This window comes from Ursus arctos, unplaced genomic scaffold, assembly GCF_023065955.2.
Source record: "Ursus arctos isolate Adak ecotype North America unplaced genomic scaffold, UrsArc2.0 scaffold_5, whole genome shotgun sequence".
Lineage (NCBI taxonomy): Eukaryota > Metazoa > Chordata > Mammalia > Carnivora > Ursidae > Ursus > Ursus arctos.
This window is the reverse complement of record NW_026623067.1, coordinates 61,266,990-61,285,431: the sequence shown is the minus strand read 5'-3', so window position 1 is coordinate 61,285,431 and position 18,442 is coordinate 61,266,990. Positions and strand designations below refer to the sequence as shown.

The 18,442-nt window shown below is 40.1% G+C and overlaps 1 protein-coding gene across 5 annotated transcripts in view; it reads right to left on the bottom strand.

Annotated features, from left to right (window-relative positions):
• PDE8B (phosphodiesterase 8B) overlaps positions 1 to 18,442 on the bottom strand; it is a 330,881-nt gene that overhangs the window by 26,940 nt on the left and 285,499 nt on the right. For all 5 annotated transcript variants that reach the window (XM_044384105.3, XM_044384106.3, XM_044384108.3 and 2 more), the window contains one exon: positions 3,391 to 3,433. In XM_044384105.3, coding sequence (XP_044240040.1) covers positions 3,391 to 3,433 — 43 coding nt within the window. The remainder of the gene's footprint in view (positions 1 to 3,390; positions 3,434 to 18,442) is intronic.

Genomic DNA, 18,442 nt, shown 5'->3' with positions numbered 1-18,442 from the left:
ACACTCAGTAGGGAGTCTGCTTGAGATTCTTTCCCTCTACTCTGGCCCCTCACTTGCACACGTGTGTGCGTGCGCTTTCTCTCCCGAAGATAAATAAATAAATCTCTAAAGAAATAAACATTAAAAATTGGAGTAAATGTTGGGGGCGTTCATTTCAACCAGAAGGACAATGTAACCAGGTGGGGAAGGCTTTTACGGGGATATCTGTGGATATAAAATACTAGTGAAATGCAAAGAAAGTTGAATTTATTTGAGAAACTAATATGGAGTAATTTAAGGGCCCTCCGAAAGTTCAGACCTCCAGATGGTCTTCTAGGTTCCCCTGAGGATGTCACTTCATCAAATGACATACTGCCAATCCCAGGAAAGAAGAGAAGGCATGTTTTCAATCCCAACAATTTTCATAACTTAACTCTTGCTTTTGTCCCTATTTTCTGAGGGGGCGGGGGGAAGCAGTTAAATTCTACCTAAGTCTTTGCTGACTTTGAATTTAACACTCAGAATGTGCTGTCGTATTAATCCAAGACGGAAGCTCACAGTTGCACGCTACCAGTCAGGACCAAGAGATCTGGCTTCAGACATGTGCATCTTTAGGGCCCTGGATGCTATGGAGTAACCCAGTGGTGAGGAGAGAAACTTAACCTACACAAATTGCTCCTTACTGGGCTAAGACAGGAGGCAGACGTGCAGGTTCAGCAGGGAGAACATGTTTCTCAGATACCAATATTCCAAGAGAGAAAAAAAAATTTCCAATGTTCATATTCCAAAAAAGAAAGAAAAAAAAAAAGATGCAATAATGCTCTTTTAAGGATTGTCTATTAGCACCGAAAAAGGTACAAGAGAGAACAGTAAAGAAAATGACCTCCAGAGCCCAACTGCCAAAGTTCAAGCCTCCACCATGCCATCTACTAGGTGTGTAACCTTGGGAATGTTATTTCTCTGTGTCTCAATATCCACATCTCTCAAGTGGAGACGGTCACAGCACCTCATTCACAGGCTGTCGGGAGACAGAACGGAGTTAATCCACGGTAGCGGCTAGCACGGCACCTGCCATGCAGTAAGTATGTGGTGCGTGCTGGCTAGCCGTGTTCATTACATCTGTTCATTTGCAGCTATACCTTCTTTCTAGGCACACGTGAGATCATGTTACAATATTGTTCTACTATTTGCTGTTTTCACTTCAAAATATGTCTTAAATACTTTCTTTTGGATCACGTTTTTAACCATTTAGTGTCCTAAAAACTGATTCAATTAAAAAAAGTTAAATCAATAACTAAACCTAAATTATATTTATACAACATAAAGTAAAAACCGGAACTATTATGAAGTTGATCTGAACACCATAACCATACAGCCTCGTCTCAAATTATATAACTTACAATATTTACACTGTCCGTTTGCCTCATTTTGTCTTCCAGATTCTGCCTTTGTAATTCTCCTGGTCTTAGATAGGAGTTTCAGTATTTATCAAGACATCCATGGGTAGCAGTACTTTAAATGACACTGTTAGGATCACATAGCATCTTTCAAATCCTGAAAAACTAACAGTGGTCACTCACAAGACCTCTTCAAGGACTTTAAGTCCTCTTGAGGGACTTAATAATCTCATGCTCCTGACACTCATTTACCATATAATAAATTAAATCTAACTTAATAAAGATTTAAGATTACACCCAAGATTTTTAAAACTCAAGAATTCCTTAAAATTTAGTTTCTAAATAAAACTAAAGTAGGGAAGTTAGTCTCACAGCTGGCTGGCTGAATTCTAAATCATTCACTAGAAATTATTCAAAGATATCTAATGCTTATTCTTCCTGATTTTATCTCAGCTAAAAACTAAGAGAATATAGCAATAGAAATTATTAAAAGTTTGGAGAAATTATTCTTCCCTAAAGGCCATTTAAATCAAATAATTCATTATTCATTATCTCTACAGATGCTTGATCTTGTGGAATGAATTTAAAAACTAGAGAAAATAAGGATAAAGGAGATTCAAATAAATTTATTCAATGACAAATAGGGATATAATATCACAATTTTTAAAAGAATAACTATCATGGACTGAGCCCCTGCTCTGCACCAGACATGGTGTTTCAATCTCTAAGTATAGAAGTTATATGATCATTACAACAATTCTGAAAGCTACATAGTGTAATCCTCATTCTACCCGTGAGAAAACGTAAACTAGGAGAGACTGCGCAGGTAGCTCAAAGTCAAAGAGCTAGTCAAATGGTGGAACCTCTGTCTTGTAAGATGGGACAGTTTCAACTTAGCCATGTTCCGTGAGCATGTTTTTGAGTCTATTATGTGCAAGGCAATGCTGGGCCCTGTAAAGGGTATGAAAATGCAACCGTTTTTGGCACCCAAAAGCTCATAAGTTAGTTAAAATATTACCCTTGCTATAAGCGATACAAGAAATAAACTAAAACATCAAAGAGTGACAGAGAGAGACAGAGACAGAGAGACAGAGACATACCCTGAGGGAGGGAATGGGAAGGGGAGAGTAAGGAAAAGGGTAGGGGAATGGAAGGACGATACCCATCAGTTAAATGTTAGGTACTGTTAGATATTATATACACTTTCTCCTTCAGTCTTCCAAGCAACAACGAGATGGACACTGTTAATTCGTTTTACAAGCAAAGACACTAAAACTCAGAAGGATCAACTTAAGTCTGATTATGTTAAAATATGGACCATCCCAGAATCAAGGAGAGGGACTAAACTGTAGCCCAGGGTCTAACCTTATGCATTAGTGGCTGGGAAAACCACTAACAGAGCAAAGAAGATCATGTGTGTATGCAGGAACAAGAATTTGAAATCTTTGAGAGCAGACTGTTTTTTCCCCTCTAATAATCAGAGAATTCCAGACCTTTCAAATGCAATAGTCATCTGGTGTAACCTTCATTTGAGGGTAGAGGAAACAAAGGGTCAGACAGAGCACAGCCTGAGGTATAAAGCGAGGGAGTGGGGACTGAAGTGGTTCCTCGGTGCTCTTGACTTCCCGGACAGGGCGGTCGTGCCTTCTAACCACCTGGTCACCGAGAGCTACGAGGGCAGGGTGGACGGGCCAGGGTTTAACAACATTGGGTCTCCCCTGGACTTCTGGGCCAGTCTCTCTTCTGGGTTTATTTGCCCTACAAATTCTCTAGCCAGCGAAATGAAACTAGGAAGGGGAAGGCATTCCGTAGGAAAGGCTGCCGTGCGTCCAGAGTCCGCAGTTCTGAAAGGCCCTGCTTTTGTTGCGGCTCTCCAGCCTTCCAGTGTCGGCACGCGGGTTTTAGCAATCCGGATGCCGGCGTGGTGTCAGTCTAGATTCCTTCAGAGCAATTTACAGACTTGAACCCACCAGAGCCCCTGGAGTGTGTAAGAGTGAAATGGAAGTATTCTCACCTGTCTGAGAATTGTCTCCTGAATCACGATGAAGCTTGTGAAGCTAAAGTTGTTCAAAAGTTTGGTGAAACAAGAGAAAGAAATTTTAAATATGGCATTGCTACATTTCCAGCCAAACAATTTCATTAAAAAGCTCTGAAGATTCGAGGAATCAAGAAGTGACACAGATAATATGAACAGATGAAAGATTTACACCAGGTGATAATACTACAAATGCTCTGTTACAGTCAGACACTTGGAGACTGCCCGCGCCGGACGGCGAGGAGACGCCCACGGGACGTGCTTTCTACCGAGGACGTCGCATCTCCACTCAGCTGCGGCCATTTTGACCACTGCAGAAATGCGGAAAGACAAAACGCTGTAACAAAATTTTTTATAAGGCTAATATATAACCTATTTAGATTTCAGACATGTTATAAAATTTTTCGGTAGTATAAAAGTAATCTGAATTGAAGCCTAGGATTTTTAGAAACCTCTCTAAAAAGCTCAAGTGTTCCTCAGTTATGGACAGAGTCGATTTACAAAATATTTATTCACAAAGAGATAGGAACTTTGGATGCAGCTTAACACCTAGTCCCTTCTCATTATCAAATTTTTGTGTGTCCTAATGATTTTATGCTAATGTTCAATAAATGTCTGTCAAATGATCAAGTTGTGAATACTAGAAAGTAATAAACCTGCTTTGGGATCTTGCATGTTTTCTGTTTATAACTAAGACACTGTTATTGGGGTGCGTCTTGCTATGTCACGCTTAAAATCATGTTCCTTTGCTGCTAAATCATCCATTTCCAGTTGCTTGGACAATCAAGTCTTTGTACACAGTCAACGAATGGGACAAGTTGAACAAGACAGATGACTGTGCAGGGCTCACTCTGAAGGAGGTTAGTTTGGTTTAGCGACACCAACTGTAATAGCCGCAAGCTCCCTATGCATCAGATGACAGGTACACCGCTCCAGCTTGACCCAACCACAGAAAAATAATCACGTAACACTGAAGTGTTAAAAAAGGGGGGGCTTTCTATTGTCTCATACCACGTAGTCCAGTCCACATAACTACAGAAACAATTACACGGCCTGTGTGAGATCTTGGTCAAAATGTGAGTAAGGGCTCTGACACATTTTTCCCATAATTATGGGACCTTGTTAGTTCTGTGCACAATGGTTTTATGTTTTTTCTTTCCAGATAAAGGCCATTTGCTACAGAGTTGCTAAGTGCAGTGTGAATTTCTGATACTGTGCCAAATGAATAGAACTTTGCCTTGCAAATTATTTTCTCAGTCAGCGTTGGCTCAGAACCAAGTAATCTTAAACTACTTAGCTTTTCTCTCCGAATCACAATACAGCTCTCCTTTAGGAGAGATGCGCTAGGCTTTCCCAGAGCTCAGGTTCTCTCCGTTCCTCTTCTGAATACCACCCCCTCCCCCACCCCCTTTACAACTGAAGATTCACTTGGATGGAAACATTCTTCAACAATTCCAACTTTTTTTCTTGGAGGTCTAAACCCACCAATCATTTACAACTTGCCATGAATGATTCCACTAGAATTATTTTCTCACATTTCTCATCTGCGCTCTCTGAGGAAGTCATCAGGGAAAGAGCTGCTCTGTAGTCGGCTGTTCTCCAGTAGGCAAACTTGGCGGGGGGGGGGGTAACCTAGGCCTGAGGACTGTGGCGCAGGGAGAGAGATGGAGTGGCTATCCCGTCACAACAGCACCATCTCCTACACGTCTGCCGTGTGCTAGCACCTTCACACGTGCCATCAGGCTAGTCAGGACAATACCCTGCAAAGGAGGAAGGATCCTCATTCCTCTGACAGACGGGGAAACTGAGGTTTCACTTGCCTGAGCCTCCCAGCCAGTACTCGACAGCACGCAATTTCCAACCCAATCATCTGGCTCTAAAGCCACTTTCTCTTTGTCACAGTGCTCTCTACAGGGAGAACCCAGAAGGGAAGCTCTGGGCCCAGGCCTGTGAAGCTGGGGTCTGAGGACAGCAGCCTCTGTGTGAGAGCAGGGCAGCTGTTTGGAATATAATTTCCCTTGAAATTTTGGGGAAGGCTTGACTCTCTGCTGTCGATGTTTTGTCACATCTATGCTAAAGCAAACAATCATAATTCAATGTCCCCATGTCAACAACTGTCTGGGGAGTTTTTGTTTTTCCTTTTGTGAAAGAAAGCTTAAAGTATAAAATGTGTCCATATGAAGTCATGACTGGAATTTGGGATCCGTGTGTCCCCGGGGACCCCAAAGCTTTAGCACTAAGCTCCTACAACGTAAATACTGCTGGCCTTGGCCTGCACTGCTCCCGCCAGAGCTCAAAGCTGAAATCTTTTAGCAAGTCCTTGGAAGCTTACACCTTGTTTTGGTGGGGTGGGGAATTTATCAATTCAAACCTTTAATTATTTAAAATATTATAGGTTCCCACAAATGTTGCTGTCCTTGTGCTAAATGCTCTGTTTACAAAAACCTGATTATGCTTGGCTCTAAAAGGCACTAATAATTCTGGGTTTTGTGTGTATGTGCATGGGAGAGAGAGATTTCAGGGTCATCTGATTGTTTTCCTCTTCAGGAATAACCATTTAAAAATTTTATTGTCTCTACACACCCACCACAGTGTCTAAAACTAAAAAGAAATTCTGTCAAGGCTGTGGAACAACTGGAACTCTCATACACTGCTGGAGAGAACAGAGAATTGTACATTGCTCTGAAAATAGGTGTGGCAGTTTCTTATAAAATTAAACATACACCTACCCTATGACCCAACTCCTCAGTATTCAGTTCGACTCCTAAGTAGTTACCCAAGATAAACAAAAGCACATGTTGTTCACAAAAAGACTTCTCTAAGAATGTTCAAAGGAGCCCCAAATTGGAAACACCCCAGAAGTTCATCAACGAGGGAAACACACTGTGGTCAGCTGATACAATGGCATACTCTTCAGCAATAAAAAAGAAAAACGAAAAACATTACTGCTATATACAACATAGCTGCATCTCAAAGCATGGTGATGAATCACAGAAGCCAGACATAAAAGCGTAGCCACTGTATGCAACTCTAGGACAGGCGACACTCATCTGTGGTTAAGTATTCAGAACAGGGGCGCCTGGGTGGCACAGCAGTTAAGCGTCTGCCTTCGGCTCAGGGCGTGATCCCGGCGTTCTGGGATCGAGCCCCACATCAGGCTCCTCTGCTATGAGCCTGCTTCTTCCTCTCCCACTCCCCCTGCTTGTGTTCCCTCTCTCGCTGGCTGTCTCTATCTCTGTCGAATAAATAAATAAAATCTTAAAAAAAAAAAAAAAGTATTCAGAACACTCTTCCCTTTAGGAGTGGGCAGGGTAGGAGCAGAGGCAGGGATAACTGGCAAGGCCAGGAGAGAACTTTTGGGATGGTAGATTTGGGACCTTGATGGGGCCTGGGTTACAGAAGAATGTGCATTTGTCAAAACTCAAGGAATGTCACTATATATAATTTTCACCCAAAAAAATGAAAAAACCTGGAAACAAACTTTAAACTCTAGTTAATAATACACATGGTAAAGTGCCAAGGGGTGAAATGTCCTGATATCTGTAACTTAGTTTAAAATCTATCAAAGAATGAGATGGACTGTTGAATAAATCAAGGATGGATGGACAGATAGATGATCAAGCAAAATGGTCATTACAGAACACAGGTGGTGGCTGTGTATCTACTTACAATTCTTCTGACTCTTATATAGGTCTAAAAAATTTCATAATAAAATGTGGGGAGATTATATATTCAGCTGAGAATATGGAAGGAATATGGAAGGATGGCTAAAAATTACAAGTCTGAACTATAATGTAACAATCTGTAAAAAGAAATAGGATGAAGGAAATTGAGAACAACTTGAAACTAACTGAGCAAGGTGAATTACATGTCATGGTCCCTGGGACTCCTGACCTACCACGAGCCTGGGCATGAAAATGATGTTCCACTTCAAACCGTAACGAGTGAATTGTAAAGAGCAGCTGTTTTAGAATCATAGATTTACCCAGTTAACTACTTAATAGATGGATTTTAATGATTTCACTGGCTGATTTTATGGATTATGTAGTTATGAGTGAACCTAAATTCTCTTACATCTTATGGGGGAAAAACCTTGAGAAATAATTATATGAAAACAACACTCTTAATCCAATATGTTAAAATTAATTTTTTAAAACTGTAAAACCATGAGACTTTTTAGCAGTTAAAAATGAGTCAAGGCTAGGATCAGTGCAATAATAAGCAAGCAAGCAAGCAAGCAAGCAAATAAACACTAGATAACTCCTTCAACCTTCATTTCAGAATCACCCTGGGAATGTGAACAGCATTTGATAGAAATGTCCAAGGCTGCTTTTGTCATTACAGAATGGCCAAGTCATCAAATGCATCAGTTTCAATTAAAATCACCAGACTCCCAGTATATAAGCCTGGGGGGTCCATCTGTGATGCTTCCTTTTCTCTCCCCCCTGCCTAGTCCATCATCGAATCCAGGAAAATCTCCCTTCTCAATACCTCTGGGATTGCAACCTTCACCTCTCTCTACTGCCCACGTGCAGACGATTGTCAGCTCTCAACTCACCTCAGCCATGCCCCCCCCCCAGCCCAGTCCATTCTCAACTCTTCAACCAGTGTAACCTAACACATTTAATGCTAGCATCCTCCTGCTTAAAACTCGCACCTCCCACTGGTCTTAGAGTCAGCCTCATGGAACAGCCTGGCTATGGGGCTCTGCACTGTAGCCTGGTCCCTGCTGCTCCACTGGGCTCCTGTCTTGCAGGCCACACTGGCCTCCATTCCACCCTGCTAGTTTTCCCAGGCTCTTCACTACCACAGAGCCTTTACACATGTGACTCCTCTGCCCAGGAGCATCTTCCAAATCCACTCTCCTCCCTTTGCCTCTTTGCTCTCTAGATCTTCACCAAAAGGTAATTTCCACAGGGAAGCCTTCCCCTCCTCAAATAAAGAAACCTTTAAATAAATAAATAAATAAATAAATAAATAAATAAATAAATAAGTAAATAAGTAAATAAATAAATAAAATGTCAAAGTTTAAAAATAAAGAGTATTTTAAAAGCTGGAAGAAACAAGTAGTTACATAAAAGGGAAACCCCATAAGGTTATCAGCTGATTTTTCAGCAGAAATGTTGCAGGCTAAAAGGGAGTGGCATAATATATTCAAAGTACTGAAAGGAAAAAACCTGCCACCAAGAATACTATGCATGGCAAAATTATCATTCAATATTGAAGGAGAAATAGAGCTTCCCCAACGAAAAAGTTAAAAGCATTCATCACCACTAAACCTGACTTAGGAGAAATGTTAAAAGAACCTCTTTAAGTGGAAAAGAAAGGGCCATAATTATAAGAATACTATGAAAGGAAATGAGATTCACAAAATAAAAATTTCTAAAAAGATGTACACATACATAAAATGGCAAGTGGGATAGTAAAATAAAGTTCTCTCAGAATATGTTCAAACTTAAGTGACCAGCACCTTAATATAGACTATTACATACTTCGGAAACCTTGTACTAGATACACATACACAAAAAGAGAAAGTCAAGCATAACACTAGAGAAAGTAAAAAACATAAGGACAGAGAACGAGATAAGAAAGGAATAGAATACTAACAGAAAAACGAGAAAACGACAAAACAGTAGTAAGTACTTATCAATAATTACTTTTAAATATAAATGGTCTAAGGGCTCCAATTGAAAGACACGGGGGACTGAATAATAAAAAAGAAGAACAATACCCATCTACATGCTTCCTAAAAAGAGATTCACTTCAGACCTAAAGACACATACAAACTGAAGTGAAAGGGTGGAAAAAGATGTTTCATGTAAATGGACGTGAAAAAAAAAAAAAAAAAAGCCAGGGTAGCATACTTGTATCAAAGTAGACTTTAAACGAAAGACTGTAACAAGAGACAAAGGAGGACACTATACAATGATAAAGGGATCAACCCACCAAAAGGATATAATTATGTTAAATATCTATGCACCAACAAATTTAAATATCTATGCACCCAACATTGAACCACCTAAATACAGAAAGCAAATATTAACAGGCCAGTGATGGGTATGAAGGAGGGCACATACTGCATGGTGCACTGGGTGTTATATGCAAATAATGAATCATGGAACATTGCATCAAAAACTGGGGATGTACTGTATGGTGACTAATGTAACAAAATAAAAGAAAGCAAATATTAACAGACATAACGGAAGAAACTGACAGAAATACAGTAATAGTAGGGGACTTTAACACCCCACTTATATCTATGGATAGATCATACAACAGAAAACCAGTAAGAAAACTGCTTTTGAACAACACATTACACCAGATGGACTTAACAGATACATACAGAATAATTCATCCAAAACAGTACGATCACATTCTTTTCAAGTGTTTATGGTACATTCTCCATGATAGATCACATGTTAGACCTCATAACAATTCTCAATAAATTTAAGAACAGTGAAATAGTATCTAGCATTCTTTGCATCCACATAGTATCAAACCAGAAATCACTTACAAGAAAAAAAAACTCGTAAAAACCACAAAGACGTGGAGGGTAACCCAACGAACCACCAATGAGTCAACAAACAAATCAAAGAGGAGACCAAAAAAATACCTAGAAAAACTTGAAGATGAAAACATTGGTCTCAAATCTCTGGGACACAGTGAAAGCACTTCTAAGAGGGAAATTTATAGCGATACAGACCTCTCTCTAAAAACAAGAAAAATCCTAATAATCTGACCTTACACCCTAAGGGACCTAGAGAAAGAAAAACAAATGAAACCCAAAGTTAGTAGAAAAAAGGAAAATATGAAAGAGCAGAAATAAAAGAAATAGAGACAAAAATACAGTAGAAAAGATCACCGAAACCAAGAGCTGGTTCTTTCAAAAGATAAAAAAATTGATAAACCTTTACCCTCATTAAGATAAAAAAGAAGACCCAAGTAAGTAAAATCAGAAATGACAAAGAAGTAACAACTGATACCACAGAAATACGAGAGCCCTATTAAAAATTATATGCCAACAAATTGGACAACCTAGAAGAAATGGATAAATTCTTAGAAACAGATAATCTTCTAAAATTTAATTAGGAAGAAATAGGAAATCTCAACAGATTGATAACTAGTATGAAATTGAATCATTAACTAAAAATTCCCAACAAAGAAAAGTCCAGGACCACATGGATTCACAGTGAATTCTACCACCCATTTAAAGGAGAGTTAATACCTATTCTCAAATTATTACAAGGAAACAGAAGGAGGCACCTGGGTGGCACAACGGTTAAGCGTCTGCCTTCGGCTCAGGGCGTGATCCTGGCGTTATGGGATCAAGCCCCACATCGGGCTCCTCCGCTATGAGCCTGCTTCTTCCTCTCCCACTCCCCCTGCTTGTGTTCCCTCTCTCGCTGGCTGTCTCTATCTCTGTTGAATAAATAAATAAAATCTTAAAAAAAAAAAAGAAGGAAACAGAAGGAAAGCTTCCAAATACATATACAGGGCCAGCATTACTCTAATGCCAAAACCAGACAAAGGCACTAGACAAACAACAATAGAAAACAACTATAGGCCAATATCCCTGATAAACACAGAGGCAAAAATCTTCAACAAAATATTAAGAAACTGAATTCAACAATACATTAAAAGAAGCATGCACCATGATGAAGAAGGATTTATTCTGGAGAGTCTAGGATGGTTTAATACCTGGTGAAATCAATAAATGACACATCAACTAAATAAAGGATAAAAATCACACGATCGTCTCAATAGATGCAGAAAAAGCATTTGACAAAATCTAACAGCCGCTCATGATAAAAACTCTTGACAAGGTGGATATAGAGGGAACCTCAGCTTAATAAAGGCTATATACAACAAACACAATTAAAATTACACTCAGTGTTGAAAACCTAAAAGCTTTACCTCTAAGATCAGAAACATGACAAGGATGTCTGCTCATACCATTTTTATTCAACATAGTAATGGAAGTCCTTGCAGCCACCAGACAAGAAATAAGATGTATCCAAAGAATAAGAAGTCAGACTGTCAGTCTTGGCCAAGGGCATACTATACATGGAAAACCCTAAAGACTCCATGAGAAACTATTAAAAGTAATGAGTGAATTCAGTAAAGTTGCAGAATACAAAATACACAAACATGTGTTACATTTCTACACACTAATATCAAAGTAACAGAAAAAGAAATTAAGAAAATAATTCCATTAACAGTTGCATCAATAAGAAAAAAAATATCTAGGACTAAATTGAACCAAAGAGATGAAAGAGCTATACTGTGAAAAGTATAAAACACTGATGAAAGAAGACAAACAAATGGAGAAGCATTCCGTGCTCATGGACTGAGAGAACAATGCTACACTGTGCATATTACCCAAGGCACTCTACAGACTCGGCACAATCTCTATCAAAATACCAACAGCATTTTTCACAGAATTACAACAGTTATTAAAATTTGTATATGGAACCACAAAAGGCCCTGAATAGCCAAAGCAATCTGAAGAAGCAAATATGAAGGTATTACAATCCCAGATTTCAAGACATGCTACAAAGCTATAATAATTACAAAAGTATGATAATGGCACACACACAAAAAATAGATACCTAGGGCAATGGAACAGCATAAGAAAGCCAGAAATAAAGCTACACTTACATGGTTGATTAGTCTATGACAAAGGAGGCAAGAATACACAAAGACGGTCTCTTCAATAAATGATGCTGAGAAATTACACTACTAGGTATTTACCCAAAGGATACAAAAATACAAATTTGGAGGGCTACATGTATCCCGATATTTATAGCAGCATTATCAACAATAGCCAAACAATGGAAAGAGCCCAAAAGTCCATCGACTGATGAATACATAAAGAAGAGGTGGTAATATATACAACAGAGTATTACTGAGCCATAAAAAAGAAAGAAATCTTGCCACTTGCAATGACGTGGATGGAGCCAGTCTATCATGCTAAGTTAAATAAGTTGATCAGAGAAAGAAAAACACCATATGATTTCACTCCTATGTGGAATTTAAGAAAGAAAACAGATTAACCTATGGAAATGGGGTAAAGAAAAAAAGGAGAGAGGGAATCAAACTGTAAGAGACTCTTAATGGAAGGAGGAGAAAAGATGGCAGAGTAGTAGGGGACCCCTTTCTCAGCCGGTCCCGAGTCGAGCTGAATATTTACCAGACCATCCTGTACATCCACGGAATCATCCTGAGACGCAGGAAGACACATCTGGATCTCTACAAACGAACATCTCCAGCGCCGAGTATTGAGGTACAAAGCGCGGAGCCGCGAAACCGCGCACAGATATCGGAAGATAAACGGAAGGGGGAGGGAGCTGCCACGCGTGGGCGCCGGGAAGCGGTAGCCACCTGCACGGGGGAGCGGGCGGACCAGCACCTGCGAGAAAACAGACTGGGGCCATGTGCCGGGAGCGCGTGCGACCAGTCTGAAAACTGGAGCTCTGGAGTGCACAGTCGAACTAGACTGAAACCGGGAGCTCAGGAGACCAGAGGTGGCTGGCGGTGTTAGAAGCACAAAGGACTGAGACGCGCCGGCCCTGGAAGTGAGGGCTGGGACAGCGGCTGTGGGGCGCACAACCCGGGACACTGCAGGGTTTTTAGCAGCACCAACAGAAACAGAGTTAAAGTGGCCAGAACCCCAGTGGAGAGCGGACTGCGATCTCTCTGTTCTGAGACAGACGCTGAGATTCGGCCACTGCTGCCCTGACTCTCAGAAGAGGCACAGCAAACCGCCAGGGAAAGCCGCCAGAGAACAAAAGCCTGGAAATACCGGCTCACAGTGTGCCCATCCCCATCCCCCCTCGCAGGGGACACGGAGACTCTACCCAAACAGGGTGGCCTGAGTATCGGCGCGGCAGGACCCTCCCTCAGAAGGCAGGCTGAAAAATCAAGAAGCCCACATCCCTATAAAACAAGGGCGCACTGCCTGGGTCCTGGTCAATAATTTGGGCTCTGGGCAACCCCGCAACTTCTCCTCATCAGAATGACGAGGAGGAGAAATCCCCTGCAGCAAAGAAAAGATAATGAGTCTGTGGCCTCTGCCACAGAACTAATGGATATGGATATAACCAAATTGTCAGAAATGGAGTTCAGAGTAACAATGGTTAAGATGATGTGTAGGATTGAAAAAAAATTAATGAAAATATTAACAAAAATATAGAATATCTAAGGGTGGAAATGAGAGTGAATCTGGCAGAAATTAAAAATGCTATGAATCAAATGCAGTCTAAACTAGATGCTCTGATGGCCAGGGTAAATGAGGCAGAAGAATGAATTAGTGAATTGGAGGATGGGATGGTAGAAGAGAAAGTTAAAACAGAAACTTGGCTCAAAAAAATCCAATCTCAAGAATGTAGATTACGGGAGATAACTGACTCAATGAAATGTTCCAATGTCAGAATCAGCATCCCCGAAGAGGTGGAGAAAGAGAGAGGTCTAGAAGAGATATTTGAACAAATTGTAGCTGAGAACTTCCCTACTCTGGCAAAGGAAACAAGCATTCATGTCCAAGAGGCAGAGAGGACCCCTCCCAAGGTCAATGAGAACAGACCTACACCACATCACATCATAGTGCAATTCACAAATATTAGATCCAAACATACAGTATTGAAAGCGGCCAGGGGGAAGAAAATCCTTACATACAGAGGGAAAAATATCAGAATAACGTCAGACCTGTCTACAGAGACCTGGCAGGCTAGGAAGGGATGGCAAGGTATTTTCAAAGCTCTATCTGAGAAGAACATACAGCTAAGGATCCTTTATCCAGCAAGGCTGTCATTCCGAATTGATGGAGAGATAAGGACCTTCCAGGATTGGCAGAAACTGAAGGAATTCGTAACCACCAAACCAGCCCTACATGAGATATTAAGGGGGGGTTCTATAAAAGTAAAAAGGCCCCCAAGAGTGACACAGAACAGAAATTTACAATCTTTAGAAACAAAGACTTCACAAGCAACATGACATCATTAAAATCATATCTCTCAATAATCACTCTCAATGTGAATGGCCTAAATGCTCCCATAAATTCCACAGGGTTGCAGATTGGATAAAAAGACATGACCCATCCATCCTGTCTACGATAGACTCATTTTGAACCTAGAGATACATTCAGACTGAAAGTGAAGGCATGGAAAACCATTTTTCATGCCAATGGACCTCAAAAGAAAGCTGGGGTAGCAATTCTCATATCAGACAGTTTAGATTTTAAACTAAAGACTATTGTTAGAGATACAGAAGGACACTATATTATTCTTAAAGGATGTATCCAACAAGTGAATATGACAATTATAAATATCTATGCCCCCAACAGAGGAGCAGCAAGATACACAAGCCAACTCTTAACCAGAATAAAGAGACATATAGATAAAAATACGTTAATAGTAGGGGACCTCAACACTCCATTCTCAGCAACAGACAGAACACCTAAGCAGAAAATCAACAAAGAAACAAGAGCTTTGAATGACATACAAGATGGACCTCATAGATATATATAGAACACTACACCCCAGAACAACAGAATACTCATTCTTTTTGAATGCACATGGAACTTTCTCCAGAGTAGACCATATACTGGGTCATAAAACAGGTCTCAACCGATACCAAAAGACTGAAATTATTCCCTGCATATTCTCAGACCACAATGCTTTGAAATTGGAACTCGACCACAAGGAAAAATTTGGAAGAAACTCAAACACTTGGAAGCTAAAAACCATCCTGCTCAAGAATGATTGGGTAAACCAGGAAAATAAAAATCAGTTTAAACAATTTTTGGAGACCAATGAAAATGAAAACACAACGGTCCAAAACCTATGGGACACTGCAAAGGCGGTCCTAAGGGGAAAATACATAGCCATCCAAGCCTCACTCAAAAGAATAGAAAAATCTAAAATGCAGTTTTTATATTCTTACCTCAAGAAGCTGGAGCTGTAACAGAAGAACAGGCCTAACCCACACACGAGAAGGCAGGTAATCAAGATTAGAGCAGAGATCAATGAATTAGAAACCAGGAGCACAGTAGAGCAGATCAACAGAACTAGAAGCTGGTTCTTTGAAAGAATAAATAAGATCGATAAGCCACTGGCCAGACTTATTCAAAAGAATAGAGAAAGGACCCAAATTAATAAAATTATGAATGAAAGGGGAGAGGTCACAACCAACACCAATGAAATAGGAAGGATCATTAGAAACTTGTATCAACAGCTTTATGCCAATAAATTAAACAACCTGGAAGAAATGGATGCCTTCCTGGAAACCTATAAACTACCAAGACTGAAACAGGAAGAAATTGATTATTTAAACAGACCGATTAATTATGAAGAGATTGAAGCAGTGATCAAAAACCTCCCCAAAAACAAGAGTCCAGGGCCTGACGGATTCCCTGGGAAATTCTACCAAACATTCAAAGAAGAAATAATACCTATTCTCCTGAAGCTGTTTCAAAAAATAGAAACAGAAGGAAAACTACCAAACTCATTCTATGAGGCCAGTATTACCTTGATCCCCAAACCAGGCAAAGACCCCATCAAAAAGGAGAATTACAGACCAATTTCCCTGATGAATATGGACGCCAAAATTCTCAACAAGATCCTGGCTAATAGGATCCAACAGTACATTAAAAGGATTATCCACCAAGACCAAGTGGGATTCATCCCTGGGAGGTAAGGGTGGTTTAACAGTTGCAAATCGATCAGTGTGATAGATCATATCAACAAGAAAAGAGTTAAGAACCATATGATCCACTCAATAGATGCAGAAAAAGCATTTGACAAAATACAGCATCCTTTCCTGATTAAAACCCTTCAGAGTGTAGGGATAGAGGGTACATTCCTCAATTTCATAAAAACCATCTATGAAAAGCCTACAGCAAATATCATTCTCAATGGGGAAAAAGCTGAAAGCCTTTCCTTTAAGATCAGGAACACGACAAGGATGCCCACTCCCGCCATTATTCTTCAACGTAGTACTAGAAGTCCTTGCAACAGCAATCAGACAACAAAAAGGGATCAAAGGTATCCAAATTGGCAAAGAAGAAGTCAAAATGTCTCTCTTCGCAGATGACATGATACTTTATATAGAAAACCCAAAAGACTCCACCCCCAAACTACTAGAAGTTATAGAGCAATTCAGTAATGTGGCGGGATACAAAATCAATGCTCAGAAATCAGTTGCATTTCTATATACAAAAAATGAGACTGAAGAAAGAGAAATTAGGGAATCCATTCCATTTACAATAGCACCAAAAATCATACGTTATCTTGGAATTAACTTAACCAGAGACGTAAAGGATCTATAGTCTAGAAACTATAAATCACTCTTGAAAGACATTGAAGAAGACACAAAAAGATGGAAAAATATTCCATGCTCATGGATCGGAAGAATAAACATAGTTAAAATGTCTATACTACCCAGAGCAATCTATACTTTCAATGCTATCCCGATCAAAATACCAATGACATTTTTCAAAGAACTGGAACAAATAGTCCTTAAATTTGTGTGGAACCAGAAAAGGCCCTGAATCGCCAAGGAATTGTTGAAAAGGAAAAACAAAGCCAGGGGCATCACATTGCCGGATTTCAAGCTATACTACAAAGCTGTGGTCACCATGACAGCATGGTACTGGCACAAAAACAGACACAAAGACCAATGGAACAGAATAGAGAACCCAGAAATGGACCCTCAGCTCTTTGGGCAACTAATCTTTGATAAAACAGGAAGAAACATCCAGTGGAAAAAAGACAGTCTCTTCAATAAATGGTGCTGGGAAAATTGGACAGCTACATGCAAAAGAATGAAACTTGACCACTCTCTCACACCATACACAAAGATAAACTCCAAATGGATGAAAGACCTCGATGTGAGACAGGAATCCATCAAAATCATAGAGGAGAACATAGGCTGCAACTTCTTTGACATCAGCCACAGCAACTTTTTTCATGACATCTCCAAAGGCAAGAGAAACAAAAGAAAAAATGAACTTGTGGGACTTCATCAAGATAAAAAGCTTCTGCACAGCCAAGGAAACAGTCAATAAAACTAAGAGGCAGCCCACGGAATGGGAAAATATACTTGCAAATGACACTACAGATAAAAGACTGGTATCCAAGATCTACAAAGAACTTCTCAAACTCAATACACAAGAAACAAATAATCAAATCAAAAAATGGGCAGAAGATATGAACAGACACTTTTCCAATGAAGACATACAAATGGATAACAGACACATGAAAAAATGTTCAAAATCATTAGCCATCAGGGAAATTCAAATCAAAACCACACTGAGATACCACCTTATGCCAGTTAGAATGGCAAAAATTGATAAGGCAAGAAACAACAAATGTTGGAGAGGATGTGGAGAAAGGGGATCCCTCTTACACTGTTGGTGGGAATGCAAGTTGGTACAGCCACTTTGGAAAACAGTGTGGAGGTCCCTTAAAGAGTTAAAAATTGAGCTACCTTATGATTCAGCAGTTGCACTAGTGGGTATTTACCCCAAAGATACAGACGTAGTGAAGAGAAGGGCCATATGCGCCCCAATGTTCATAGCAGCATTGTCCACAATAGCTAAATCATGGAAGGAGCCGAGATGCCCTTCAACAGATGACTGGATTAAGAAGCTGTGGTCCATATATACAATGGAATATTACTCAGCCATCAGAATGAACAATTACACAACATTTGCAGCAACATGGATGGGACTGGAGGAGATTATGCTAAGTGAAATAAGTCAAGCAGAGAAAGAGAATTATCATATGGTTTCACTCATTTATGGAACATAAGAAATAGGAAGATTGGTAGGAAAAGGAAAGGAAGAATGAAGGGGGGGGTAAACAGAAGGGGGAATGAACCATGAGAGACTATGGACTCTGGGAAACAAACTGAGGGCTTCAGAGGGGAGGGGTGGTGGGGGGGATGGGCTAGCCCAGTGATGGGTATTAAGGAGGGCACGTATTGCGTGGTGCACTGGGTGTTATACGCAAATAACGAATCATGGAACATTGCA